At 38.4% G+C, this 20,372-nt stretch overlaps 1 protein-coding gene across 1 annotated transcript in view; it reads right to left on the reverse strand.

The window, feature by feature from the left end:
- Positions 1-20,372, reverse strand: part of PLCH2 (phospholipase C eta 2) — a 116,968-nt gene that overhangs the window by 36,461 nt on the left and 60,135 nt on the right. Inside the window, exons 4-7 of the mRNA XM_075773256.1 lie at positions 7,399-7,545; positions 6,788-7,031; positions 6,116-6,245; positions 417-587 (exon numbers count right to left, since the gene is read on the reverse strand). Of these exons, the coding sequence (XP_075629371.1) occupies positions 417-587; positions 6,116-6,245; positions 6,788-7,031; positions 7,399-7,545 (692 nt within the window). The remainder of the gene's footprint in view (positions 1-416; positions 588-6,115; positions 6,246-6,787; positions 7,032-7,398; positions 7,546-20,372) is intronic.

The raw sequence follows: 20,372 nt of genomic DNA on the forward strand, positions 1-20,372 counted from the left end.
CTTCCACTTTACATACTGAGCTAGTGTGACAAAGGAATTCAGTGTGTCATCATGGACTATGCACTAAGTCAAAAGCAGAGCCAAAACTACAATCTTTGCACCAGGGTACTGAATACTGGGAAAAGACAGATACTGATGGAATTGTCCTAAGAGAACACGTGCAGAAGAAAGAGACTGGAGAGACTGTATTTAGGGGCACAACAAAAGAGCCTACAGAAAAAAAGAGGTAGTAAGAGCAAGAAGATTCAAAAAATAGTTGTGCCAGTCTACAAGATGAAAAATCAAGAGGCATCTAACTGTCTATTTTTCACATGCATGACAACAAAATTCCCACCCCTTTTAAAAGAAGGCAGTGCATCCCCAATGGCAAACAGAAAGGCATGTAGACTGGAAGTCTTTTCCTGGGTTGAACCTACCTTCTGTTCAGTCTCCAGAAAGCGTCTCAGGTCATCTGCATCTAGGTAGTCCTTGTGGTTGCTGTAGGTGAGCATTAGCAGGTACAAATCACGTCGTGTTGACATCATCTTATAGAAGGTGCAGAACTCATCAAAGCCCAGCGTGCCCTGGTTATCATCCGTATCAGCCTCCTGCATTATACAGCAATAAGGCAATCAGATACCCAATTGCCCAGCAATAGCCTGGACAAACTTTAAATAAACAAACTCCTGCATGAGAATAAAGCAACACTGAAATTAAATGCATGTTGCTACTGCCTGACATGGTTAGTCACTCCATGGCCTGCTAGAACAGATTGATTTATAAGGCTGAAGCTTGTCATGCAAATGCTTTGCACAGCTTTCCCCTTTGAACCTCTTAAATGTACGCATCAGTGTACAAGTCAAGAAACAAGTTTTAAGGTCCTCCTGTTCCACAGGGAGCCCTGCTTGAAGGATTTCTTCTATCTATGGCAACAAAGTAAGACAGTGTACCCCGCAACATAGAACGGAACATGCATATGTCTGGCAGAATTACCCATTCATATTTTCTTGAGAAGATTATTAGAACTCAAGTCACCTTGAAATTAATTTTATATCCAGGATTTAGGACGGCATCTGTTAAATCCATGGCCATAAACTAGTAAGATCTGCAAGAATACTAATTTTGCAAGTAAAGAAAAAAACCATCAGTAAATGACACTATACTCTCTGGTATATCTATCTCCTACAACATGTATGCTTCTTGGTTCTTTACTTTTTGGGGTCAGGTGCCCCAGCTTGTGATCCAAACCACCCTCAGTTCTATCAACAATACTACTTATTGTTTGCACACAGTGGAGATAGAATGTCTTCAAAAAAAATCTTGTGAGAGTCTGATCACAATGGGATCCACCCAATGATATAACTATTTGGAGGAGAGATTATAGAATTACTGAGTTTCCTAAAAGCCTGTTCCTAGAAGCATGAAAAAAATGAATGAGAAGTTCTGCCAGGGGAAAGTATGAAAAAGGAAAGCTGCAGTGTTTCCCAAAGAGGACAGACAATGCTTGCATATTTTATGAAAAAAAGCTTAATCAGCACTCCCTACTTTGTTCTCAGTAAAGGAGTTCTCAGCATATTGCTTTGCTCACCTTCACTGTAGACATGTTTAAGCACATTTCAAGCCACAAAATTAAAAAATCAATCAGGCAAGTTTTTACCAAATCTTCATATTTCCTTCACCTACTGCCACACACGTGCACTTGGACCAGTTGAGGTAAACGCTGATAATAAGGTCTCACAACAATGGCCAGCAGCACTGAGCAGCCGTCACAAAGCACTTCTGTCCTGGCATCAATTCACAGTTATTTGCCCCAGAAAGAAGTACTGCCACAACCCTGCAATTTATTCTAATGTACTCACAGAGATTTTGATAAACTTACACAAGCAGCCTCCTCTCTCCTGGTTCCAAAAGGACATCCTGCGCTTGCTCCCTACACTTTAATCTTCATAGACCTCACTATTTTGTCTCTTCCAGTCTCACACTTCAGCAGTTTCAGAGCCTGTATCAGCTACAACACTGAAGCTGACAGTACTATGGAAGAAGCGACTGCAAGAACGAGGAGTCATGAAGTCATAGATGAAGCTTCTTTAGAAATGAGCCCCAGGTGAAAAATATGAATGCATCTGTGAGCAAGAAGTAGCTAATAAAAATGGCTTTTCCCATTGCAACTACAGCAAGATTTTTTTTTAAAACAGCTCACTACTTTTTTAACTAGAAATATTAATATTCAAGGTAACCTTCTTCAAGACCTACATATAATCTACCCTATTCTATCTTAAAATACTTGGTGTAGCTATTTCATTAACTGAGAGATTTGCTTTTTAATTTCAAGGCTGCTTAATATTCTGATTCTAAGCTATCAAATAGCAATTATATTTTCAGCTGAGACCAGCTCAGTTTCAATTATGCATTGCCTGTGGAAAAAGTAAACCCATTATTCTTTTTTAATAGCATTTCTAAAGCACTCAATACATGTAGCAACTGTCATTGATTACAAACAGCAAAACCAGAACACAGCATACAGTAAGCACAAATTTTTTCCTAGTAAAGTTTTATGCAGTCTCTTCTATTTGGCTTGCATCAAACCTAATTTTAATGAGTTTTTAAATTCAGTTCTTTACTAAGCTACATCCGTAAGCCTAGTATTTGCTGGAATGAAAGAAAAAACTGCAGGAAAAAAACCTAACGGGTAAAACCCCTTTGTTTTCTCTGGCTGCACATGCATGATTCTCAAAGGCTTTTGAGCCTGGAACATGTCCCAGAACCAAATTACTGAAAATCCAGTGATCACTAGGCTAGCATGACTTTGTAGTAAACATGAAGCAATGCTCAAACAGCTGCCATTCCAACTGTGAGATTTTCAGGCACCTAAACATACACTACGTTTCTTAAGGTACATCCATACTCTGTCCAGACATCGCATCAGAAAAATTAAAATAGCTGAAAAGTCCTCAGCTCCGATACTCTCGTAAGCCACAGCCCGCACCCAAGAGGTAACCATTTTGTGCGTGGAAACAACTAGTACCTAACACAGGAGCACATACTCCTGCAGAGCTAGGATTACCACCAGTCATCCCCATAGCCAGTACTTTTGGAATTTGAAGAACTTTCAATTGGCAGAAGACATCTGTTTTGCACAAACTGCTGTTTAATGCAATAGCCTTACGTAAAATTGTTTAGGGTCATACCATACAGGTCTTAATTCATCAATTGGATAATTTATCACCTGCAGAAGTGAAAGACTGGCTTTTTGTCTTCCCCAAACAAAAGCAAAGGCAAATCAGAGAGTATTTGTGAGTTCCTGGTGACTACCATTTCATTCCATTTAAAAATTTCTTTTTCTATTTGGAAACGTCTATGGTGTCATAATGTAATAGTGTGCAACAGCATGGACAAATCTACTTTCAAAATTTGTTCTGGTCCACATAAATTTTATGCAATAGAAACAGAAAATGGCAATCAAAATAAGGGCTGGCATAGAAAGAGCTGCCCAAGAGAAATTAGTGCCCAGCTTTCTGGGGCATCTGTGCGCTATAAACCTTTTATTTCTCTTTTATTCAGTAACATAGAGAAAAAGTGCTGAAGTATTTGAACTCTATTTCTAAACCTCTGTTTACATTTCCCCCGTAGCAACAAACTCTTTTTTTGGCAGGATTTTCTGCTCCTAAAGAACAACCCACCCAAATGATGGGCAAAATATTAGCCTGATGCATACACTAGGATAACCTGTATCAGCTGATTACTGGAAACTTTCCAACAGCCTTTCCTTCCCCCCCCATAACCTTGAGTTGCTGTGGTCTGCAGAGTTATCCTGTTTTCCATGCTCCATTTGAGCACATTTTACCATTGTGGACCCACAGAGGAATTTACATTGCACATAAGATGCAACCAGGCAGGCTTCAGCATCAGCAGTCAGCAGGATGAAAGAAAGAGCAGGGAGAGATGTAACTTAAAAATATTTTTCAACCCAGAGGCATTAGAATAAATACATACATCATGGAAGAGAAGAAAGGTTTCAAGGCCCATTTTTTCTATAGTCAAACTACTCAGAACCAAGTTACACTCTTTCCCCAAATTATTCTCTTACATTCTTCTCTTCTGCTACAGTTAAGAGGCCATAATCAGAGGCCATAAAGGGGGTCTGTAAAGACCGACCATGGCAAAATGCAGTGGCTACATTGGTTTCTAACCAAGGAAAGAGAACATTTTGCCTCCCTTTCTTTCCTCAGGAATAAGTTACAAGAATGACAGCTTTGTGTCCAAACTGAATACAAATTCACCCATCCAATTGTACACATCCAATTGTTGTTCAGCTTCATGTTAAAATACTGTCATGCTGACTGCCACTCTTCTTACCTTCTCCTTGATTCCACACAAAGCTACCCATACTGTGCAGGGAACCATGTCTCCCCGAGGTCTGCACATAGGACTCACTGAGCTATGCACCATTCTGGCACTTTATTAAGGAGCAAGAGCTGACATACTAATATTTATCCGCACAAGGTTTATAGACTGTATCACAAAGCCTCAGTTGACTGTGTCTTTTTATTTTTTACTTTTCAATAATTCTGTAATTAGCGGCTGTCATCAGCGAAAGTGCTTTTCATTCAAGGTTCTTAACACCATCTAAACCCTGAAGCTTAGGGTTTACACTTCTTACTGTCCGTCTCTATATGGATCAATTTCACATACAGGTAGGTAATTCTCTAGGGAATACTAAATTCAGTAGAATGGCACAGAGCCCTCCTAAATGATAAACAAAGGGTAATCTTTACATTTTAGCAAAGATCATGTCAAAATGAGAGCGATCGTTCACTAGCATGAATCAGTAAAATGATTCCAAAGACTCTGATATGATTTCAGGTTTCTATTTCATAGGACTGAAGGTTTCTAATGTTCTTGTCGTAGAGCATTAAAATAAAGATTAAAAATAAAAAAGGAATTTTTACACTTTGGCAATACCAAAAGGACTACTTGTTTCAAAGTGGTCTTCTAGCCACACAGGAACAGGAAAAAATACGTGTCCAGGCAGTTTTGTTCCATAAGTATTTTATCAAACCAGGGAAAATCGCTCAAAGCAAGAAGAAAAGCTTTGGAAAATGAAGACATGAACTTTGCAATCAATTTAAGACTGATTAAAGATTTCTTAAACTGCTCAGGAGTTGTACAACCTCAGTAAATGCTTGGAATAAAAGATGGCTCAGTCTTCAAGTACCAAGACAGAACAGAATTACCTTTGCCTTGCCACAGATCTTCGTGCAACCTTAGGCAATTAACTTATTTCCACTTCAGTTTTGTGAAATTGGGCTTAGAACATTTCTCTACCTTAAATTAGGCAAAACTTACATATTCAGCTACACACAATGCCTTGGACAGATTTAGACTGTCTAGAAAGCCACTGGCAGATAGGTATTTGAACCCTTTCAGTGCTTAGTTTTCTCTAAAACAATCTCTCACAGCCTCTCCAAGAGAACATTCTTTAAAATACCAAAGCTGCTGGAAAAGTATGCTGAGATGTCCCTCATTCAGATGACTCAGTGTAGTGCAAAAGTCACAGTAGTTCACTCTGCTGAAAACTATTGATTCGACTTCTGCTTTCGTCCTTCACACAACAGACTTTCTGATTACAACAGCATACACATCTCCACAGTTCAGTTGCCCAGTAAATCGGGTCAAGGTCAGTAAAATGCAATGTCAAACAAATACTCTTAGCAGTGCAAAAAACATGACAGATATGGCAGTTTGCATACTGGATATTTTATTAGTACCAGTTATTGGAGGATATTGGATACTTTATTAGGTAATATTTATTAGAGAGCATGTAATCAGAGGAGGAAACGTTACAGTTTCAGATCAACAAGTATAGTAAAAAAGCAATCCTTGTACTGTGTGTCTTTATGTTATGTAACACCAGAAGGTACCTGGTGTAATGCCTTTTTCTATGAATAACAATTTATCTATGACATGTTTCTGGAGCTCTAGTCAATTTACCAAATGGACTGTGTAGTATCTCTCAGCAGAGTGGAAACAAACCAGCTGCTGAAGTATTTACACTCTCTCCTACTAGGTTTAATGTTAAATCTCCAGCAGCTCAATCCTTTTTCTTTTAGAAAAAAAATACATTTTCACTTCTTACCTTAAACATTTGCTTGACTTTTTGTCGGGGTAGGTTCACATTCAGCTTGTGCATTAGCTGGAGCACTTCACTAATACTCAGACTGCCATCACCATTTTTATCTGCCTCATCAAACGTCTGCTTCAACCACATTGAACAGGAGTTAAGGAACAGCATGGAATATTAAGGGATACTACTGAACATTATGTATGTATGATTTTTTTCCTGTTAGGACAGACTGTATCTGAGACTGGCAATGAAAGAAAGTTCAAGGTATATAACATAACTCTACTCATTTTATTTCAGTAACAGTTTCTAGACTTGCTCAACATGCACCACATGCTATTTACCCGTACTACAGCACAGAACTAACTTCTGAGGAAATTGCAATGTTGCATCGCACTTTGTCCTGTATAACCAAATGAAATCGACAGCTTTACACAGGGAGTAAAAGATGAAAGAATATACCTGTATGTTTTTCAGTCCGCTCCAGTCATTCATCTCCAAATCTTGCCTAGAACGATCCTCTTCAAGGACTCCTCTGACTCTGGAAACAGGGAATACAGTGGGAACTGCTTTGATGCTTTAAGCCTAGTGCTTACTTTTAGCAAAACAATTACTTAAAGGAATCCCTATGCTATGGATAGGTCTCCACCACCGGGAAATACTCTCAAGATAGTATGAGAAGGATATTGGTCTCTGGTCCTTTGGCGTTTTGAGAGGCTGTCTTCATCACTGATCCCTGCCATCAAATATTTTAGCCCCGTGATCCAGGTGCGTGCTTCCTCTCCACTGGAAGATACCAGGTCAAGAGACTCCATATGATCACCATAGTAGATGCTGAAGCAGCAGTTGGGATCAAAACTACCATCTGCATGGCGCTGAAAGATCTCTGATTGCTTCCCCTCACAAACCTCCTGAATAGAGTCGATAGAAACTAGAATGACAAAAGCATGTAGTTCATTAATGACTGTTGTATGCCCTAGGCCAGACAGGATGCATTTATCCTGTAGGGAAATCCTGTAGAGAAAGGGCCCAAACCTCACATCACAAGGTCCCTAATTAACACAGGTTTTGCCTGCAACTCATCTGAAACATACTACACTACTGCAACCTGCATAGCTAACAACAGCAACTTAATCTTCATAAACTATTAATCATAAAATCATTTACTGCCCTTTAAATTAAAGTACAAAATTCTTCTTGATCACCTATGAACGAGCCAAATCCTTCACGCTCATTTGTTTATAAGAGGGCAAGACTCTAGGAGGAATCAGAAGAAAGGTTCTGTGGTTGACACTCACTTTTGGCTTTCTCATTCTTTCGAGAGGGTCTCCAGCGAATACATGACTTGTGCTCATCCAAGTAATAGAAGCGGACCAGCCCTTTGGAACTGCCACGGAGTTTGATCATTTGGGTACCAGCTTGCATGGAACTCATACATCTTTCCACTGAAGAGAGAAATAAAGTGGTATCAGTAAGTCAGACTTTGCTCCCTTTAAAATTGCCTTTACAGGAAGAAAACATATCAAGTAGCTGCCAAATTAACAGTTCAAGTCAAAGGACAATTTCCTGTATTGTCTAATACAAGAGGTGAGGTTATATGATCAAAAAGTCAGAAAGCTTCTTAGCAACTGTGGACTTCCCTGTAAATGTGGAAGTTTTCAATCCTATATTAATAGGTATGAAACATACACATGTTGGAATTGGCGCAAGGTACATACCCTTAAAACCATCTCAAATGCTTAATTTGAGCTCCTACAATATGTAAAACTTGTGCTGGACACAGTATGAAATTTCACTTGGAAGTCTGGTTCCTTGGCCAGCAAAAACTAGCATAGTTTCATCCATGTCAGGAAAGTTATTTTCATTATGCCTCATATTTTTGCCTCTTAAACATATACTAACCTTGTGGCATAACTTCAACAAATTTTCTTCACATTCCTCTCTGTAAATTCTGGAGTTCCTGTCAGCAGTACCACTGTTTAGAACTACCATGGCTCCTTATGAAACAGTTTAGTTTGCTTTCTATCTATTCAGAATCCAATTTAAAAAAAATTAATTACACAACTTGGTCATCAAAAGTATTCTAGGAACCCTGAAAATAATTCAAAGGCTTTTACATACAAATGACTTAAGAGTTAACCCATTTTCAGTGACTTAACAATTAACAGCAAGAAGGTGATTAGAATTCAGTGTGCAGCTACAAAGATGAAGCCAGCTTCAAAGGCCACGTTCTTATAAAGAGGTGATGAACAACAGAGTAATTGTATCCTACCCCAGTTAGGGAAAAGCATAACCGAACAAAACTCCTAACAAGTAGAAGGGGGCATTATTTTGATTTACCTTCTCTAAAATATATAGTATTTTGCTGTGCTTAAAAAGATGCCAAAAAATTCTTCTTAGGAAGAAGCTGAAAGAACAATAGTGAGCAGATATTTGCACTGATCAATGTTTTCTGTAAGGCACTCAGATACAACAAGGATAGGTATGAATAAAAAACGATCAGTATTTTTCTTTCTGTCCTATAACATATGAGTAAATCCTCACATTTGCATTAAACTGGATGCGAAATATCAGTTAAATATAGTTTTTTATGACTGAATCAGAAAAAAACATCGAATGCTAACAAAGTTGGCTTTGTAGTCCATAACCTGGTGCTACAGAAGACCTGGAATTTTCTCATAACCGCCTCAAGTTCAGAAGCCCAATTCTACAAATACTTAGCCAGAGAAGCTGCTCCCAGCATGGGAACAATCCTAATAATCAAACTCGGAAAAATACCTCTCCCTATTAAAGTAGTTACAAAATTAGGAGCGAAAATGCCTAGTGGATCTACATAATTATATTGTAGCATTTAGTGCTAATTCATAAACATTTAGCCATCGTTTGCCAATACCCAGGACTGATGAAACACAAAGCTCATTAAAAACACACTAATAAGTAGAGTATAATAGAACTACTAGCAGCACACTTATTTGGGGGAATTTAGCTGAACCAATAATATTCACCTTCTGATCACACTCTAAATCAAGCTACTATCAAGTATCAGCTTCTAGAATAAGCACAAGGAAATTCAGACATTATTCCTAACTTGCTTGTTAACGGCAAGGTATCACAATACGTCTGCAAAAAAGAAACCAGATATGTAAAGGAAATGTTTGATCTTTCACAAGAGAAAGAGTCTGACGCAAAGCTAAGCTGAATTTATTAGCATCATTATTTTGAAGCTCCATTAGTAAAAATATGACATTTTTAGAGTGACAGAAAAACACTAGGACTTCTGCAAACCATGACAAAGCTTTATAGCTCAAACATTTACTTGTCTCCAGATGCAAGAATGCCCATTTTCATTACATACAGAGCCATCACAAAGGCATTGCATGTCTGCTGTTTACATCACGCTTTTACTTGCCATCCAGGCCAAAGCAAATAGAAAGTTGAGATGGAGTATCAGCTTTTCCTCTCATTGCTTCTATGGATTAAGTCACTGAACCTACAAATTTGCTTCTAGATGTTGTAGCAAGAACCTAACAGATTTTTCTTCTCCCAAACCACTTAAACCCACATTCTCCTAGGAGGAGGCCTTTCGCCTATAGTGTACTTTGTCTCTGGCCCCTCCTGGGGATTTGGCAGCGTTAACAGCCCGTGCAGACAGTGGCCTTGAAAGAAACAAGTCCTAGAAGGAGCTCCCTCAGAGCGCTCTGCTCTGCCTTGGCAGGGTTCCTCCCCTTGCCTGGGGAGCTGCTGTTAGACTCAGGCTCTTGCATTTGAAGCCCCTGGGAGCAAGCTGCAGCAGTGTCTATGCCTGCCCAAATCGGAGGCGTTCTTTCAACATTCAGTTATTGCAAGGAACTAAGCTTGACAACATTAATGCAAACTGTTAGTGACTGACTATGTCCCAGGAATAAATGCAGACACTCATATTTTCTGCCAGATCTCCCCTTTATTTCCCACGATGGCAGAGCATAGCCTGTGACTTAATTTTCCTGTGGCTTTTCTGCCTGGTCTGTTTAAGGAAAATTAAAACTATGACCATGTCCAATGTATTTACGTATATTTTTTTCAGACCTAGAGATCAGCAGTGTAAATTACGACTCAGATTCTAGATGGAAGAATGAAAACTAATACATATAATACATATTCTAGTAAGTACAGATTGATAAAGAAATGTGTGGAAGTTCTGAGATCAGGCTCCTCTTTTATCAGTCTGAACATACAGATTATAGACAAAACAGTGTCCAAACCAAAACATTCATTCCATGTGTTCCAAAATGCATCAAAATCCACACAATCCTTTGGGGAGATTCAAGTCTACCTCTCAGGCAAAAGCAGAAACACCCAAGAGAAGCAAGGTAGAGTGGAGGGGGAAAAAAAAAAAAAAAAAGGAAAAAATCATTGATGTTCCTGTGCTTTAGAGCTCATATTCAGACAAATTCAATTCATTTACTCAGGAAAAGAAGGTTCGACAAAATAGATTAATTTAAAAGCAGATCACTAATCATAAAAGAAAATTTAAATTTAAAGCCACAATTGTACATTAAGTTCATAAAATATTTACAGAGAGAAGGTGTTAAATTAAGAACAAGATAATCCCTCATGTAACATTTTATTTCTTAAAGCTGATCCCTGGGCTTCAATCATAGATGCCCTTAGATGAAATCAATGTGGTCAGCAGGTATTAGTCATAAAAGCAAATCCTGTGCTACGGCTCGGAATTACTGAAATTCACTAGAACATCAGGTCCAAAGTGGATTCAAACTTTGCTCAACCATTTCCTAGACACTGCAATCTTTTCAATATCTGTTTTCATTCCAATTCAGAAGAAAAATAAACACTTCTCAAATTTACCGTGAAATAATAATTATGGAAAGCTTGAACTTATTTTCATTTCATGAGGTTTATAGTTCTTTTGGGGGGGGGGGGGGGAAAGGTCAAAATAACTAATAAAAGAATTTCTATTAGCACTAATCACACAGACTTCAAACCACATAACACCTCCCAGTTCCCCTTTGGAAGTTATTGCAGTAAATAATTTTATTTTAAGAAATGAGAAGGGCAGAAATGAGAGAAGTATCAAAGACTGCACCTGTTACAAAGCAGAAAATAATAAAGCACCACCAAAATAAAAGTACACTTTATACAACATGCATTTACTTTGATTTTACGTGAAGTTAGAATATACTCCTTGACTGATAAAATTTTAATAAGCATCCTCGGATAGCTTTGTTAATGCAGCTGTTCATTTCTGTTGCAGGATTGTGCACCCAAACCTACCCAGAGAATACAGCACCTCAGCAGCCGCCCTGCTGCCAGTCCCAGCTGATCTGCACACTGGACTGTTCTTCGGTGATTCAACGCACAATTGCAGTTAATGTTTCCAGACACAAACCTGAGTTCAGTTCCATTCAGTGTACCTGGCAACTGAATGGTCAAACCACACCAAATACTTGTTTTAAATATCTGTTATCTTGGGTGTAGTGGCACAAGGAAAGGAAAGCATAAGAAATGTCTTCCTTCTTGTGTCAGGAGAACAGCAGAAGCTTTTCTGGATCCTACCAACATGACGGGAAGGAAAATCTTTATGGTAATGTGAGGCATTAGCCTGGGGTAGCTAGGCAAAGACCAGGAGATTGAGATGGAGAGGGGAAAGAGTGAACCTCCACATCTCTACGTGTGTATGTGCACTGAAACACACACCCTTACCTGTCTGCGTGACTGAAAGTTTACAGCACTAGAGAGACTGGCAGAAAACTCTGCAGGAAAAAAAAAATCATAGTGGTACTCATATCAAACAAAAAATAAAATCTTTTTTTCTGAAGTCTTTCAGAGCATGTAAATGAGAATAGCACACTGATGAGCAGACAAGTATAACTGCTTCTCCTTACCATTGTTCTGATACCTTCTTTAAGGATGCATTTCTATATTTCAAATAAAAATCTCTCAGTCTTGCAATGAATCATTTTTTGGAAGAAATGGCTCCTAACTGTGTTCAATTAGGGCTGAAGTATTCTTCTTGGTTAAATAATATTTTGCACTTCAACAGCATCTTTTTGCAAAATTCAGTTGAGGTTCAGCTCTCTGTTGAAGAGTTGCCTCAGTTTGCATCTGGACAAAATACAGTCATGGAGAGAATATGGATCTCCATACAGCAACAAGCAATGTTGTGGCAGAGCAGGAAACGGAAACATAGAACACTTAGTTCCATTCTTGTTTTCATAAAAAGTGACACTAGACTGATGCAACAAAAAGACTTAAAGTGATATAGTAACATTTCTGGTTACGATAAAAAGTTTTAAAATAACAATAAATAACAAAACAACACAAATCATAAATCCCTACAATTTGTCCTGATACAAGAAGAAAACCAAGAACCCAATTTCATGCTTATTGTTAGAAAGATGTTTTAACGTCTGTTAATTAATTATGTTTCAGTAGCATTATTGCCTTTTAGGAGTTTCTGGGTTTGATGTGAATGTGTGAAGGAGTGGGAGTATTTTAGCATGTGAGGACAAAAAGAAGTTAGAAGGATTGAGTCACTGAGTATTTTTATACATGGACCATCTTTATCAAAAGATTCACGTCCGAAGTTCAACACAGCTCCAGGTTATGTCATACAGCTCTGGCCCTAGCCAGTCTCTTCTGTCAGAAGGCCAGCATCGCACAAATCTGCTGAGTTCTGCCCTGTTAACAGTTTCTGACAAGATGCACCCTGATTGTATACTTAAAACAACCACTCTTTAAATACTATAAAGAGAAGAAGACAGATTTCAGAGGCTTATTTCTCTTCAGGGCCTCCAGAAGATGCAACATGTTTGTGAGCCTAGAGAAACCCCTCCAGTACATGTGCACCCTAAGGGCAAGCTGTTCCCTTAAAATAAAAAATATTACCAAAGCAAAATGGCTTTCCCACATGCAAACAGAGGACTTTCACACTTGCCATACACATTCAGCACTGCAAATCCATTGAAGAGATAATAATTGCTGTGGTTTTTAAAAGTCTCACTGGAAATGGTTTTGCAGCTATACGTGGTTCATCGATAGGTAATCCAAAGAACTGACTGGCTCCAACTATTCCTGCCAGGAATATCCGTTTCAGTTTAAAATATTTTTAAAAATCAATATGTAAATATAATAATATAAAAAACATATAAAATGTGTAATATATATAATATATCCAGTATAGTGTGGTGGGAATTCTGTTCAGCTGAAAAGTCTTGGAATTAGAAGATATTTTGAAAATTCTGCATACGAACCGTACAATTGCTTTCTGTGAGCTTGAGGAACCTCCATGACAGTTCATCATACCACACATAATAAATGTCCCAGAATGTCACTTCTGACCCTGAAAACATTCACGCAAGTAATGGTCTTATCACAGAAGTTTAACATTAACTCTTGGCTACAGCAACCTGGTTTTGCTCCTCATACAGGCACCTACGTTAATGGAATACTTTAGTAGTAATTCCTACTTGACACATTGCCTTATGAATCAAATGAAATGCTACTAAAAACAACTTCTGTTACACAGAGAATTTAGCATCCGGTGGCTCATAACGGAGCAAACCATTTTTACTTATTTTTTTCTTTAAACTTTACTTATTTATTTTGTATTTATTCTTTATTATTACATATTTAAAGTAGTCTTTTCCTTACAACATGAACTATTGTGGGAGATATTGGTTCAGTTTTCTCTTACATAAAAACCGGACTGTTTTCACTGGGTGAATTTTCTTCACACACACACCGAAAACATCGAAACCAAATAAAAACCCCCAACCAAACCAAACCAAACAAACCCCACCAAACCAAACACACAAACAAAAAAACCCCACCAGAACCAAAACCCCCAAAAACCAGAAAAGAAGACATTCACACAGTGAGCGGCATGATCAAGAGTTAACCTAAGGTATTTTCTGTCTACAGTGTTCATAGATCAGGTACAGCAGGCTGATTTGCATCATTATGCCAGGATCCAATTAAAAACCAGACCACATCCAACTTCATTAATCTTCATTTGTTTCCTTTTGCATACCAACAGTCTACAATCTTTTAAACCAACCATCTTATTACTATTGCAAGAACTTTCTCCCCCTTATTTGCTCTCACTGACTCAAACCTCACAAAATTTCAGGACTTTCACTGGCAAAAAAATCTTAAAGTATCTTTGAAAAAGAAAATTTCTGTATAATTCTGCCAGGACAGTGTTTGCTGCATACAAAAGAAAATGCAAGACTGAGCCCATCCTTAAAGCGCACAACCCCTAATAAAGCAGATGTTAATGGGAGAAGAAATGCTCTTAATCCTGTGGAAATTAGGGTGTTTAATTCGAGGTCAGTCTGTCAGCTCTCCATCTCTTAGTTGAGACTTCATCAGCCATCTGGATCCAGGGAAATGCAGAAGCAGAGTAGGATGGCATTTAAACTGAAGGAGGGTACATTTAACTTAGATATTAGTAAAAAAATTCTCTATGAGAAGGACCAGGTTGCCCAGAGAAGCTGTGGATGCCTCATCCCTGGCAGTGTTCAAGGCCAGGTTGGATGGGGCTTTGGGCAACCTGGGCTAGTGGAGGGTGTCCCTGCCCATGGCAGGGGGTTGGAACTGGATGGGCTTTGGGGTCCCTTCCAACCTACAACATGAGTGGCCCAGGAAGACTACTATTAAAATGCATTTACTGCAATAGGAAACATCTCATTTCTCTAGCCATTTCCAACTAGGTTTGTTGGGTTTATTACCTATTTAAAAAAAAGGCTGCTATGAAGCAAAAAGTGACCCTTCTCAGGTAGCTAGTGAAGCTTAAGGATTTTGACATTGTATATCAGTATTCAGAAAACAAACTCTCAAGAGCCCAGTGACCTATTATGGAAGAAGACAACAGAGATACTTCTAAATGTTCATTTCAAAGACCGAAAACTACAAATATTGCATGAAAAATCAAAGAGTTAAGAGGCACACAAATTCTGGCAGACAGCAAGCCTGTCTTACTGTGGGTATGGAGAAGGAGACAGATTCTATCCATGCGATTTCAAAAGGTCTGCACATTTCAAAATATACAACTTTGCATTTGTTTTTCCAGAAGAATGTAAAGAAATCAATAATGACGTTTTAACTGAGAGGTTCCTGAAGACCAAAAGAACTGCATTAGCAACAATGCAAAATAACATAGGACTAGGGCTGTGTCTCAAGATCTTCTTTTCTGCTCCCACACACTACTGGTAGACAAAGTTGTCACTAAATAAGATTTAAACATGAAAGCTTTCAAGATTATACCATCTTGTTCAATTAAGTGGCAGGTATTCAGCCTGCATCTTACCAATATGGCCGATTTTCCATCTTGGAGAAGCTACGATGCTGCCACCAACCCAGAAAAACTCTTCAGCCAGACGGGCCACTGAGAACTTATTTTGAAGCAAGGGAGATTTTGAGGCATCCATATCTGAGATAAAGGGCAGCTTCAGAATTGAATACAAGCACTGCAGGCCTTAGTAGAGATCAAGATTCTGTAGTACACATTTTCAATGTAATAGCATAAAAATATTATCAGGAAAACCCAAGATAATCGGTGATTTCCAAAATCCAGTGGTATTTTTCAGGCTGTTACAGAGCAGTTACACAGTAAATTCAGGCCTCCTCCCCTGTCCAGATTTAGAATATTAAAATCCCAACAAAATCCTTTTCATTCTATGTGACGTACCTATGTGTCTATTTTTGAGGATTGGGTTGCTTTCAGTTCAACATTTTAAAGAAGACACATGATAGACACAGACAGGGCCATGAGGCATGTAGATGAATCCATTTCTGGACAAAAAGGCCTCCCGATGATGTTCTTTTTCCTACCAGCTGCTAAGAATCCACCAAGACATTACACTGATTTACAGTTGTTGGCTTCTCCATGCCGCTTCCTCCTTCTGACAGCAATTCCTACATCGAGGCACCTCTTTTGTATATTTGAGTACTAACAGATTTGCAAGTCCCCCTCTTGCTGAGGGCTCTACTTGCTCTTCAAAACCAACCAACAATATCCATTGCAGTAAGTAAGCGCAAAGTTAATAGTACAATCCATTCCCCTCTCTGCCTTCCTGAGCCACCCTTGCCTTTCACTGTGAAACTGTCCAGGTGCTTAAGCTCTTCAGTCTCTCTCCAGGTCTGAAAAAAACCAATCACATTTTCTTCTTTTACAGCTCTTCAAAATATCATTGTACCAGCCTTCATCTTTTCTCAGAGGGTTCTCCTCAGTATTTTAATGGACATGCCTGATAAAAGAAAGAACGTTTCTCTCTAGGCAGTAAAAACTAGATACGATGCAAACACAGCAACACATGTTTGCTTGAAATCCTAAATCCATCATACGCACTAATCCTAAAGCCGTGGTTCTGCCCTATCCAGTCAAGGGATTTAGGTGACACATTACAGCTGTAGGGAAAAAAAAAAGAAGGTTAAAAAAAAAAGTGCTTTCTTCTTCACCTATGTTAGCAGCATCTTTCCATCTCACAACCACCCATTTAGGAATGTCTTTGCAAACAGACACAACCCCATAGAAGATGCTTGCTTAGGACACAAGCCAGGCAGCTATGCTGTAGAGAACAAATGCTGTACACAGAAACAACAAACAGTGAGGGTGCTTGAAAACTGACAGAGATAAAAGCAGGTAAGGATTCATTTTTAAAAAGCACTAAGTCACTAACTCATTCCATTTGAAATGCATCCATTAAACTCAAAATACAGAAATCTGTCATTTATGTTATCACAACCTCTTAATCTACATTAAGTTCTAAGTACAATATACAATTGCTCTTGCCATCTGTGAGCTGTACAAGGAGCCTAATACGCTTCTAGCTTGATGAGCTAAACACAAATTGCCCGTTTAAAAACACATTCATTAAGTGCTTCCTACTCCTCCTTTCACAGTTTGAAAAAGCTTTAGAGTAGTTAATTCTAGAGATAATTCACTCTCAAATAGAAGTTGTTTATTTCACCTCCTGTGCCCAGAGTTCTTATATTAGGCTGGACTCAGAATTTAACCACAGATTAATTCCAAATAAAAAACAAACTGGGTCTGCACTAAGGGTTAACAGTGGCGATAACACTACGTACACTCTTGTCACGTTCTGCTACTTACTCAAACACTTCGGCAATAGCCTTCCATTCTCCTAAGGCACCTTTCAAGAGTAATTTAGTGAGATGACTGTAAATTAATTGTCACCAGAGGAGGACAAAATTGTTCTGTAAAATGCTGAGAAGCATATATCCACACAACAGAAAACTGCTACACAGAAGGCAAGACCCCATTAAGTATTGTTCTAAAGATCCTAATCCTTTTCTCAGAGGAAGCAAGATCTAGCACGGGCCAGTATGAGACCTGAGAAATGTGAACTTAATTACCTGCTCTACCCCATGCTTCTGTGAATTTCTTAAATTAATCAGTAAACAGCTTTGTGGGTAATTTCCATGGTATAGAAATAAGATCTTAAATGGGGAGAATAACATTGTTGTACCACATAAGGGAGGAGATACAACTAAACTTTAAGGCTCTCAATTATAAGACGACAGAGTTAAGATAAACTTTTGCAATAAACCAAAAGTACTGTGGTGGTTTAGCTCCTTTTTTTTTTTTTTTTTTTTTTCCTCTTGCAGCACTAATCAGAAGGATTCCTTACAGTCTTCCAGGTTGTACATGCAAGAAAATCTCAGTCAGCAGTCAGCACTCTGTGTCCTAGGCAGCAAAAGGGACTCCTTTTAAAATTAAAACATTAATCCTGCAAGGACATCCTAGATACTGCATTAACCATTTATGTGTTATCAACCTGGGGACAAAGGGAAGGGAGAAACATAACTCCTATTGCAGCATTGTCCAAGATACTAGTTTCACGGTTCAGAATTAGAATTCTGCACAAGCAGCACTTTGTGGATTTCTTTTGATTCAAGTACAGAGAAATGCCAGTGATTTATAGTATCAGAAAAGAACTATTTCAATGTTGAAGTTAAAGTTAGATTTGTAATCCAAAATCCACCCATAAAAGGTTAATTTAAATCCTATTAGTTGTCACTATCAATCCATCCTTCAGGCCCCATAAGAAGATGATCACATAAACAGAGAAAAAGAAAATCTTTCAAACGGCCCCTCTACTGATTTTGCTGAATACTAGTTAACAGTGTGGGAAAGCAACAGGAAATAACAAAGGGTTAAATGTGACATAATCCCTCTCCCAACTCTTAAGTGTACTGAGCTTAGTACTTAGGATATAAGCCTATTGAAATGGGTTTCTATTCTTGCCTCACTTGACATTCTCAGAAAAATCTTGCTCACCTGACACAACATGCAGATGAAAGACTTCTTTGCATGGCACTTTGGAAACTTATTATTCTCCTAGTGTAACAAAGGCTTTTCATGCCACAGAAAGATTTGAAAACCAACAATGTTTGAGTCTGCAGGCTTGCCTGTGGCTTAGCTAAAAGTGGAACTCAGAATACTTGATGAACAATGCTAGAACGTCAGAAGTCTTGTAAAAGAAGATATTCACTTCAAGAATGGCAGAAAAGTCAGACTCCATATAGAGAAAGAGCATCTTGCAGAAGATACAGGAATACAACATACGTTGGTTTGGAAGATGGAGAAAAGTGAGCAAAGTGGAGATCCTCCTGAGATAAATGGGTTTATCATTAATGCAATCCATCAGGATGGATGGATTCCTTTCCAACATGCATGCTTTACTGTTGAAGGAAGGAAAAAGAGTTAAAAATTATTTAATACGTAGGGAAACAGCTGTAGCCCTTAAAATAGAAAAGATTAAACTAAAAATTTTAACATGGGACATTTCAATACATAGGTCAGACTTTGATCTCTCTTTTGTCTTCTGTACATCAGGATTCAAGCAGAAGACAAAACAAAGAAGCAACAGAAATAAATTAGGCTCATGTTGTAGCAAGAAGCTTGAGCATATCAGGTAACAACATGCAGACACAATTTCTATGCTTCAGCTGGCTACTACCATTTGAAGATGTCACAGAAAATACTTCAGGTATACTCAATAAACTGGCTTTCAAAGTTCAATATATTGATTGCCAGAGACATTAAATATTACAGACCTGATACTGTAATTGACCTGTAAATCCACAAGGATTAGACTTGTAACTTCACAGCTATGCACTCCATTTACCTATCCTTGCATGAATACACTACAGACCCAGTTTATCAGATTAACAAACTAACCTCATCACAAGAGGCTGATTCTAAAATACTTAGAAACACATGGGCAGCAATTAGTCATAGATGTATTAACTTTAATACGGGTATCGCTATTTCCCACTTCCCATCCATGGAAGTCTTGCTCATAATGGCTGCAGAATAAAAAGAAAATGATTGCCAACACACAAGTCATAAAGTAAAAGGAGGTAACAGAAGGTTTTAATGTAATCTGGCACACTGCCATTTATCTGTACATGCTATCTCACTTTTATCCTCCCCATTGCACTTTCAGCTGTAAACACCAGTCAAAAAGCCTTGGAAAAACTGCAGAAATTACAGTCACAGCTACATCTTAGACACCCCAGCCTAAGATCTTCATATGAGTTAGTAAGCCTGTTACTGTCTTCTGAAGTACTAAATGCCAAGATGTTTCTAAAGGAAATAACAAAAGCACAGAAATCTTATTGAAATGCAAATCACTAAATACAGTTTAGAAATACATCTGTATTACGGTAAAGGTTGAAAACCCAACATACATAAGCACAAGCATGAAGAGCGGGAGCACAGAAAGCTTGACTTGATGAACCAAAGTCACAACGCTCATTCACTACTTTGAAACGTGTGATTTATGTTTCTTCCCTTTCCCCCAGAAATGCTGCTTCCTAAGGGTCTACAGCAGCATGATCTCGCCAGCAAGACCAGCAACTCAGTTTCAGTTTCTCCTCTGCTGGAGCCATTTGTCATCGGGTTTCCACGGTGCTCTATATTAACTGCTATGTCTCTACGTGCAACACCTGCCTATGTTTCTGGTGTGACCTCTTCCCAAGAAGAGGGATATGGGGAGTATGTGCTGATGGAGGTTAGACAACATCTGGTATATTTTCTGTTTTTATCTGACAACTAAAAACTTCTGCATTATTAAGAATTCACTAAAACAATCACTTTTAGATGGTTTTGGTAACTTCCAAGGCAGGCAAAAATTCAGATACACCAAGAGTTACAACCAAATTTCCTGCACTCATTAAACCGCTGATTCACCTCTCAGAAAGGCCAGAGCACTGGCTGGACCACAACATTATCCTAACTGTATAT

Source organism: Balearica regulorum, chromosome 21 (genome assembly GCF_011004875.1).
Source record: "Balearica regulorum gibbericeps isolate bBalReg1 chromosome 21, bBalReg1.pri, whole genome shotgun sequence".
NCBI classification, from domain to species: domain Eukaryota; kingdom Metazoa; phylum Chordata; class Aves; order Gruiformes; family Gruidae; genus Balearica; species Balearica regulorum.